General features: G+C 46.8%; 1 protein-coding gene across 1 annotated transcript; it reads right to left on the bottom strand.

The window, feature by feature from the left end:
* Positions 1 to 5,224: 5,224 nt before the first annotated feature.
* GPR119 (G protein-coupled receptor 119) lies at positions 5,225 to 6,279 on the bottom strand. The gene has a single exon (XM_084813276.1). The coding sequence runs from the start codon at positions 6,200 to 6,202 to the stop codon at positions 5,225 to 5,227; it is 978 nt and encodes a 325-aa protein (XP_084669402.1). The 5' UTR covers positions 6,203 to 6,279.
* Between the last annotated feature and the right edge of the window lie 4,206 nt (positions 6,280 to 10,485).

Below are 10,485 nucleotides of genomic sequence, written 5' to 3'. Positions count from 1 at the left end.
CACCCCAGACAGGTGGTGGTTCATAAACCGAGTCTAAGTGGGAAACGAGCAACAAGCACTGTATGGCATATATTACTTCCCTCCTGGCCTGGCCGGATCCTGGGATGTAGTCTTGGCAGTCATCTTCTGTAGTTTTCTCTCAGTATCTACAAGTGAGAACTTAAAGTAGCCCTGGAAATATGATATATATGAGGCAATGAATCTGTGGATCTGAGCAGGACCACACCAATTGGTCCTATCCCAAACCTCTGTCTGTTGTACGTTTTTGTCCTGCCTTTTCTCCCAAGTTGCTCAGGCTAATGCACGTAATCACCCTCTCTCACTCCAATTTGTCCTTGCCACAACCATGTGAGGTAGGTTAGGCTGAGAGAATAGGCCCAAGGTCACCCAGTGAGCTGTAGGCCTGGGCAGAAATTTGAACCTTAATCTCTCTGGGCCTCATCCAGCACTGCCAACTACACTGCACTGCCTTTTAATGGGGGCAAAGCTCAGGCCAGACCAGGCCCTATGCCTCTACACTAGGTTCTGTTGTGAGCTTAGTATCAATGCGAGGAGGTAGAGGCGTTGGGTCTAGCACGTTACATTCTCTTGTCCATGCTTCCCATCCATATCCTCACCTATGCTGCACGAGCAGGGCTAATCTGGTTTGCATTTAGCACAGCCTATTTCCCTTCTCCATTTCTGTTTCCTTAGGGGAGATAGCCAAGAGACATATGCTTATTGCTTTTGCACTGTCCTATCCCCACCTGTTCTTTACAAGGTTCCAAGTAATCGGAATCCAAGCTATTAATAGTTGAATAGTGTATTAGCACACCGCCCACCTACCAGCCTCATCAAAGATGAAATCATCAGTACATGATTTCTCCATTTACTGCAGAAAGTTTGAAATTTATTCACAATTTTCTTAAAGTTGATAGAATGACTAGCTTGATGCCCAGCCCAAATTGGGTGTTCTCTTTTTCTCTCCCTTTGTCACAATATTGAGAATGCAAATAAAGATGTAGATTAGAATTGCATCTCCACATCAACAGCTCAGTTCCTCCTCTCCATTTTCCAACCGTGTTCCCTAATGTATAGAAGTGATCAAAGGTTTGCCTTTTTCCATAAGGCACATCTCACGTTTCCTGACATGAAGACAGGATTAAACTGGGGTGTTCACTGGCAATGGCTGGTGCATAATGTCACATCTAGCTTCATGTGCCCAGTCAACAGCCAGAGGACTGGAGAACTCAATTAGCCTCAAGCCCCTGCAACATCATACGTTCTTGTGAAAAGCAACAATGAGTGTGTGCAACAAAATCGGCTTCCCATAAAACCAGTTTCACTGACATTCGTTATGCATATTATGTTTTATGTGAGCCTTGTCTGAATTTTGTCCAGCTTAAAAGTGAGTTTGCAACTCACCTAGATCCTTGCTCTTTCACATCTCATCAGCAATATTGCTGGGGGAACTTGATCCACAATCATCTGTAATGTACAAAGGTTTTTTTGACAGGCTGATGTGGAAAGTCTTCCCTGAAAGTAGCATAAAGTTTGAGAACCACTGTGCTAGAGAGACAGGGCTGCCCTTAGGGTGCAGATACCATGTTTAGCTACTTATGTATTGTCCAAAAAAGAAAAGGAAATGCATCACAAAAAAAGAGGACGTGGGTCAGTAACATTTGAATATGCTAATTTGTATCTGTAGATGCATATTTACAAATAATTGCTATACTGTAAATAGAAAAGCAATACATCTTGCCATCTTGGGGAAAACTGTGACCTGATGACCTCTGTGCCTGTTACTCAGTCTGCAGTCTTAAGTGCTGTTGATGGGTTCAAGTTCAAGACCCTTGTTCTTTCTTCTTAGTTGTTTTTTTTTTAATTTTGGATTGGACTTGAAACAGGCTTGGATTTGACAGCCCATGAAACAGAGGACTGTCCTCTAAAGTAGGACACATTGCCACCTTACCTATAAAATGCATGGGAGGCCCTGCCTCCCCCACGTCTGTGAGCTCCAGAAAAGCTCTTCAGTTGCCATTTCCTGAGTCCCATTGCAGATAGTTGTGAGTGCTGCCTTAGCTACAGTAGGGATTCACCATCCTGATTCTAGAGGGTGCAGAGGGCACCCAACAGTAAATCAATAATCACCTCCCCACCCGCATCCCATGTTTGCAAACAGAATTGTAAAAAGATTTGAAACTATACTCTCCCTGAATAGCAGTTTAAAAGTATTAATGCCCTTGTGGTTCTGAGGAATGTTAAGAAGCATCAGAAGGAACTGACAACTTTAAATGGGACCTGGTAAAGGAGTAAAAGAACAGATTTTCCCTGAAATGTTGCTTAAAAGCCTCCAAAATAGCTAGTGCTTCTTGGCAGTCACCAACAGAACAGCTGATAGGGGTCATGATGTATTTCTTGCTGGGATCCAAAACTTGATCCTCGAAAAGTTGGGGTTGGACTGTCCTTACCTCAGTCTTGTATTCCAAAGACATCTGACAGATACTGTTGATTCATTTATGTATTTAGAAGATTTATATCCTGCCTTTGAATCAAATGATTCTCAAGGTGGCTTACAAGAAATAGATAATAATACAAAACAAAAGACCTCCTCCCGCCACCCGCAACCATCTCTTCATCTCCTGGATGATGAATGGGAGCCCTGGAAGCTGGCAGTTGAAGCCCAGTGTTCCTCCTTGCAAGCAGGGCTGGCATCAAGAGTAGGCATGGTTGAGCACCTGCCACATCTCAGCAGGGGCCCACTGACAACAGCCCCCTGGGCTTTCTCCTCTTTATCATTGCAACCTGCTTGTTCATCTGCCTCTCACTCTGGCCCAGACAACTGGTGGTGAGAAGATGGAGCAGCAGATTCCACTGCCTACTTTCTCACTGTCTCTCTGCCTGGCAAGCAAGCAAGTGGCAGCAATGATGAGAAAGAGGATGAGGAGGAAGAGCAGCTCAGGACAATGGCGGTAAGAAGGTAGACTCACTGAGGGAGGGGGCCTGTTGATGGTGCCTTGCCCCAAAGCCCACCAAGCTCTGGGGACAGCACTGCTAGCAGGGAGTGGAGAAAGTAAACTCCCTACAGCTGCTATAACATGATTTATGAAGTTCTACCTAGAAAAAAGGTGGAGAAATTAGGGATACAAATTTAACAACAAAGAGATGGAGAAATCTGTATTTACTCCCTCTTGAGTTCTACAGTGTTCCTCAGGATGCAACTGTAAAAATGAAGGGCAGCACATTCTAGTCTCATCCATCAACAACACCCCTTGTCTCCCAAGAAGAACATCACAGCAAGAGGTGGGGGAGTTCAACCTGGCCCCATGTATCAGCCAAAGAAGAAGCAAATGCAGAGCTTGCTTTTGCCTTGCCCTTCCCTTCCAGAAATAACACCCCTAGGCTGACAAAGGGTGGAACCCTCCCAAAGTGGTGACAAGATAAAAATCATACAAAACAATAATAACAGTAATCTATTTATTTACAATTACTTCTAGGCTGACAAAGGGTGGAACCCTCCCAAGGTGGTGTACAAGACAAAAACCTTACAAAATAGTAATAATGATGAGGATGACGATGCACCTCTGTCACCTCCCAGTTATCCTGTGCTTTGTCTATCTGCTACATTCCGCTCAGGATGTTGTGTTCTTTTGGGAAGTGAGTTTGGACTCTACTGTGATCTATTATCCAATCAGCATTTGCGTCAAGGCAAAATGGTTGATTTGTTTGGCTTCCTCCCTCTTGCATGAACAGGCAGGGCCTGAAATAGAAAGTCTCACACTTCACTGCTCACAAGCAAAGCGTATTTCCGCTCTCTGTCTGCCGGCCACAAGGTCAGACCGGGCCTCTTGTTTTATCCTCGTAAGTGGGTCTTTCTCCTTTGCCAGAATTCCTGTGCAGAATGAGGACATGTATACACCTGGAACCTTTTCCAAACATCTGCCAGTGCTCCAATGCACACATGGAGGCCCTATGTGACCCAGGTTCCCTATTTGCGTGAACACCGTGGTGCATGATGAGCTGATTTTGCTTGCGCGCGTACACACACACAGAGACAGACTTCTGGGCTTTTGTTAGTGTTTTGTTGACTTTGGGGTCTTCTTCCGGTGAGGGCTCCAAATCCTCAGTGCTCCCACCTCCTTGTCACAGTCACCACTACCTATTCGCTTGCCCTCTTTCTTCGGGCCCAATCCAATGTTCAGAAGGAGAGGGCGAGGCAAGCAATGGCTGCCGCTACTCCTCTTCCTTGCTCTTGTCCCTGCTTTCAGGCTCTTGGATAGGGCAGTTGAATAGGCAGAAACAGCAAGGAGGAGCAGCAGAGCTAGGGAACTCTGGGAATCAGCAGCAGGGACCCTGCGGCAGGAGCATGGGCCTTGGCAGATGCCTGACAATGCTGGCCCCATGACACCGCCCCTGCTTCTTCCTTTCATAAAAACCAAAGGGTTTGTACTAACGAAGTGTACTGCTGATAGGCAAGCATGCACAGTGTTGTGATCAATGTTACTTTGTTGGAGAAAATTAAGACATTCTCTCCCCCAGGTGTGGACACTAATGGGGCTTAGCTGTTCCAAACATCTTGGGATGCAGTACACATCCCAAGTTCTGTGTACAGTTCTGGTTGCTTCAAAAGAGATATTGTAGAGTTGGAAAAAGTGCAGAAAAGGGCAACTAAAATGATCAAGGGGCTGGAGCAACTCCCCTAAGAGGGAAGGTTACAACAGCTAGGCTTGTTTAGCTTGGAAAAACTGTGAGTAAGGGGAGACATGATATAGATGTACAAAATGATGCATGGTGTGAAGAAAGTGGAGAGGGAGACATTTTTCTCCCCCTCTCATAATACTAGAACCCGGAGTCATCCCATGAAACTGATTGGCGGGAGATTGAGGACAGATAAACGGTTTCCCATGAATGTTGTCACACTGCTGAAAGGCAAGGAACATGAAACCCTATTTTGACCCTCTCCTGCAATGCAAGAGCTTCTCGTTCATGTTAAAGGGACTTGCCAGGAACCATGGAAAAAGGAGTGTCTGTGGCTCAGTGGTAGAGCACCAGCTTTGCATGCAAAAGGTCCTAGATTCAATCCCTGGCAATGCCAGGTTAGAGCAGGAAAAAATCCTGCCTGAAACCCTGGAGAGCCACTGTCAGTCAGTGTCGACAATACTGGACTAGATGGATCCATGCTCTGACTCAGTCTAAGGCGGCTCCCTATATTCCTAATGTCTGCTCAGACCCTTGGCTTACCACATCACGCTTCGAGCTGAGCTAGCGAGATGGCGTGTACCGAAGCCACGACCGCTCCAGGAGCACGAGGGCGGCTGTCAACCCGGAACAATGGGAAGACCCTGCTCGTCATGCAGAGGCACATCTGATAGATCTGCAAGCGCACGTCCTTCTGCCAATAGGCATAGACCAAGGGGTTCACCAGGGAGTTGCACACGCCCAGTACCCAGAGATACCGCTCAAGGAGATGGTGCAGGATGCAGTGCTGGCATGCAATCTGCACGATGCTCCCAATGAAGAAAGGTGACCAACAGAGGGCAAAACACCCCACGAGGATGGCCACCGTGCGCAGAGCCTTGGTGTCGCTAGAGGGCGGAGTGGCTGCCAATCCAATGTGCTCCAGTTCTCGAATCTGCTGGACGTGCAGGGAGGCAATCTTCAGCAGGTGGCAGTGGAAGTAGATGAAGATGAAGAAAGCTGGGAAGAAGCCGACACAGAAGACAGTGAGCAGGTAGGTGGGCTGGAAGACTCCAAAAAACGTGCATGCCCCCTGGTAGCTCTGCTGCTGGAAGCTATGAGCAATCACCGGGAGGAAGCCGATCAAGCAGGCCAGGAGCCACAGCCCTCCGATTAAAGCCGCAACAACTGGACCACGCATGATTTTGAAGTACCGGAAAGGATGCTTGATGGCCAAGTATCTGTCAAAGGCCACCAGGATAACAGTGAGGATGGAGGCAGCCAAGGGGCAGGTGATACAGGCTATTCGCAGGATGCAGTACCTTTGTGGGGTCTGGTGCTCAGGACCACACAGCTCTTCAGTGACCAGACCCGTGATGGTGAAGCCAACCAAGGAGTCAGCAATGGCCAGATTTAAGACAAAGCACAGACCAAGGCAGCCACTCTTCCAGATAAGCTGTACCAGTGCAACAACCACAAGGGCATTGATAGCCATGATGAGCGAGGCCAGGATAGCAAGGATCACTCCAAAGCCAACATTGCCCATGGTGCTTTTTCTTTACTGGAACAAGGCAAGGGGCGTGAGACACTCCAGTTCTCTCTGGCTGAGGTTCACCAGGAGAGCCACTGTAAATCTTTTCAGGTAGATCACCTTGGTTGTAGAACGTCTTAGGCAAATCTAAAAAACCAGGAGTAATGTCTTGGGATGGGTGTGTATCCTGTCTTTTCCTGGGGAGCCAACCCATTTAGCCAGCGCCTTCTGTCACCTTCAGCTTGCTAGGCTTCCAAAGCTCATACCGGCAGTAACTGCTAAAGTACTAAGCCCTCCCCCAGTTTCCAGACAACCTGAGAGTGAGGAGGTCAAATGTTTCCTGCAGCTTGCTACATGCACTGAGCTTTCCAAGTGTCTTGGATAATTTGTCTCTGGGCTCTACAATGGCCCCAGATGGTGTGTGTGTGTGTGAAATCCTAAGTGATTTTATTGTGTTCCTAATTTTTATCGAACCCTATGGTTTCTTAAATGGGCTTTTCTATTTGAACATTCCCTTAAGCATCCTTGCACGGAAAGCCAATTTCAAAAGGTTTAAAACAAAATATCAAGCTAAGCTGTTCAAGAAGGGTCATTGGGCAAAAGGAAGCGGTTGGGGGAGGCTGCAGTGGTGGCATCAGGGTAAGATTTGGGGGCAGGGGTTTGGGGGCCCACTTAGTGGAATGAGCAGAAGGGCCTCCAAGTGCAGCCGCAGGTCTGGCTGAGCACATTTTTAAGTGAGTAAAATAATACCCATTACCATCTAGAGAGGACCCCCCCCCCCGTAAAACTATTGGAAATAAGTGAAGTGATACACACTACCCTCTAAAGAGGTGGGGGCTAAAAGACCATTAGGACTAGAGTCTAAAATGACCTCACTGCAATTATGCCCCACAGAAGAAAAAGGCCCCTTGCTTCAGAGTACCGCATTTATTTGCAGTCCTGTGGAATGGCACAAGTGCACATATACACACAACTTGTTTGGAGTCCAGAGGACTCCCCCCAACACTTTGTATTCTAGTTTTATTTATTCAAATACAGAAGTAAGAGATGTGTTTTGAGGTGCAAGGGACACACTGAAGACAAGAGAACACAGCATGCATTCTTAAGTGGCAAGAAGGAGGCAGGCCTACATCTCGCTGAGCTGCCCTCTCTTCCTCCAGGCCTTTTAGAACAGTCTTCCTCTTCCCCTCATGGTGTAGGGGTCTGGCGGGCACAGTGCAGTGGCTACTTTCAGGTGGTATTTCAGGCTGGCTGGAGGACGTCTGAAAGCTTCAGGTTTCATAGATAGCCATGGATGCCATCCCCATGGATTCACTTTTGTTAAAATGAGTGGCTGTTTCCTAGTTCCTAGGCAAACTGCAAGCCGAAAGCTTCGTGTTCCCCACAGCTGTAATCCATTCTTCCTGACTCCCAATACAGTTTCTTATTCCGTAGCAATCTTCCTATATTCCTTCTTGCTGGTACTTCTTCTGCCTTGCTCCAATAGCCACCACCCACCCACCCACATGCACGTACACTGCTCACCATAACTTCTGCTCCTTTGTGGTGGTAGTCTCTCCCTGTCCTCAACTTCTGGCCCTTCCCCTCCCACCACCAAAAATCTCAAGCCATCCTGCTCATCTGGGCCCAAGAGCAAGGCCTAGCCTCTCATGTAGGGTGGCCATGTGTCTTACTTTAAAAAGGACAGTGCTCTATTTGAAGGTGTCCTCAATTTCAGCCTTCCCCAACCTGGTGCCCTCCTGATGTGTTGGACTAATACTGCTGTATTTGAAGGACTGCCCAATCCAAAATCAGTTTAAAGATAACGAAAGATAAGAAGAGAGAGCAACAGGGGCCTTGATGTTGTCCATCAACAACTGGCACCTGGACTGAGCAGGCCCACAGTTCACCTGGTCACAGTTAATTTTTACGTAAATCTCTGCCCTTTTTTGTACTTTTGTTCTGGTGATGTGGCCATCCTAGTTTTTGGGCTTCATCGATTGCTGTTACTTCTTCTACTACTTTGCCTTGGTTTTTGCTCACCACCCCATGCCATCCAAGGTATCCCCACATTTTAACTGTTTGCAGTTGTCATTGTTTGGTATTTTTGGTCACTGCTGTGCTGAATACTTTTAGCACAGTATTTATGTGCCAAAAATAGAGAGAATACTCACAGAATGATAATTGTTTAGCTCTATTTACAGTCTTAGCTTTGCTAGTGAGTCCTTTGCTAGTGAAATTGATCATAGTTAGGACCTAGATTGGCAGGACACTGACAAAAAAATGCAGATCTGAAGAAACTTTAAAGAGGTACACGGTAGTTGTAAGGAAATGTATGTCTTATGCCAAAATGAAATAAATAAATTCTTATGCCAGCTACAGGAACACATGGATGGGACTTGTTTTCTCTCCATAAATTGGGCTGTTTGGGGAGTTTTGGCCAAACCACAGTTTGGCTATCAGGTCTGAACCTCCAGGTTACCTGTTCCCTCCTCAATGCATATGCTCCCTTTTGACTTCCAGTTTGGAGCAGTCCACAGTTTTGCCATTACATCTTGAACCTGCAAACTATGGTTTGTGTTTATCTTCCACATTGCAATTGGAAATCCAATTCAAATTGTGGTTTCCAATTCTGATTCAGAGGGGAAAAAAGAGAGCACAGTTTTCTGTAGCTGCTGTAATGGCTAATGATGGCTGGCCCAAACCAAAAAGTCAGGAAGGAAATTAGAGCCCTTGAGGGAGGACAAAGCATGGGAGCCCAAGGACTCCAGCCAAGCCATGGTATGGTGTTGTTAGGGTGGCCAGATGCAAAAGAGGAGAGGGCTCCTTCGCCTTGAATAAGTGTGTAGAAGAGGTAATTTCAGCTACACAGCTATTCAAGGGGCAAGAGCCTTGTCCTTTTTTGTATCTGGCCACCCTACGTGTTGCATACAAACTGTCCCACTGTAAAATCTGGGCATCTAGTTTCAGTGGAAAGTATTCCCCTTGCCTTCCTGATATCTGTCTCAACATTTGGATGGGGGAAGGAAAGAGAGCGATTCTGAATTTTTTTAAGATGGAGTCACTTTCTCCTGAAGGATGGTTTGCCTGCTCAGGGTTTAACCCAGGGGTGGGGTGGAAAACAGATGATCCCCCCCCCCAGTCCTCTGTAGGCCGAATGACATCAGGGAGTGTGATCACACCCACTGATGTCATCTGGTCCCTGGCAGGAATGTCAGAAGGATGGTTATCCTGGAATGGTTGTCAGAAGGATGTGTTTGCAGGGAATTGGCTTCACTGTACGCAGGTCTTCTCCCATTGAAGAAGGCCCGTATGTAGCGAAGCCATTCACCTGCCCTGTGCCTTCTTCCATTGGGGAGAAAACAGAGGGTATGCAAAGCTTACCCTCACAGACACCCACAAGCTTTCTTAATGTTGGCAGTCTACCTTAGGGCAGGTCGGGGCCATTTTGTTGTTGCTATGTCAGCTGGGAGCCAGAAATCCTTGGCAATCTACTGCAGATCACCCAGACATCGACCAGTCATTCCTAATCCACTTTCTGCTCAGTTCTGCTTTACGGTTTCAGCCCTGACCACTGACAGGTGCTCCGGACCAAGGCCAAGCGTAACAGCATCCCTGTTTCTATCCTGAATCACTGGCTTACCATACTGAATTACAGAAGTCCAAAATGGATTTCAAGTAGGTCAGAGAGGGAGGGATAGGCAACTTAGGGTGCAATTCTATGAATGTCTAGTCTAGACAGAAAAAAAGTCTGAGGAATGCTGGGAGTTGTAGGACTTTTTTCTGTTTAAACATGCATAGGATTGCATCCTTAGGCTGTTTTCATAAGCAACGTTGAAATCAGGTCTTCTTGTACTTCCTCGGGTCTACAATTTAGATGAAAAACATACAATGGTTAGAACAGCATTTCCTCAACTACAAATGCAGGAAGCACACTCCTCAGGGCTTATATTGTGTATAATGTAATTTGTTATATTATACACAATATATTTGTTCTTCAAAACAGTGGTATCTGGTTCGCTCCCTTCCGCCTCCTGGATAAGGAGGAATATATAACACTGAAATAAAGACAAACACGCGCATGAACTCCTTCCAAGCCTGGCGCACAGACGCACCCCTGCTACCATGGAAACTGTCCCTCTTTCCGCCCAGGACCCAACAGAGTCCTTCGCAATGTCCTTAAACTACATTATCCAGAAGCCTAAGAGCGTAGGAACCTTGAGCAGCCAATCAGAGCGTGCGAAAGGGAACTCCCCTCCCTTTTTCCGCTTTGCTCAATTTCCCGAGCCTTCCGCGCGCAGGAAACTACAATTCCCGTC

This window comes from Heloderma suspectum, chromosome 9 (genome assembly GCF_057233095.1).
Source record: "Heloderma suspectum isolate Gila_16-S chromosome 9, 16-S_ref, whole genome shotgun sequence".
Lineage (NCBI taxonomy): Eukaryota > Metazoa > Chordata > Lepidosauria > Squamata > Helodermatidae > Heloderma > Heloderma suspectum.
The sequence above is the reverse complement of the archived record's forward strand: the minus strand, read 5'-3'. Positions and strand labels throughout refer to the sequence as shown.

Bases quoted from the DNA above. Each gene is read 5' to 3' on its own strand.
- GPR119 (XM_084813276.1), bottom strand. From the start codon at position 6,202: ATGGGCAATGTTGGCTTTGGAGTGATCCTTGCTATCCTGGCCTCGCTC.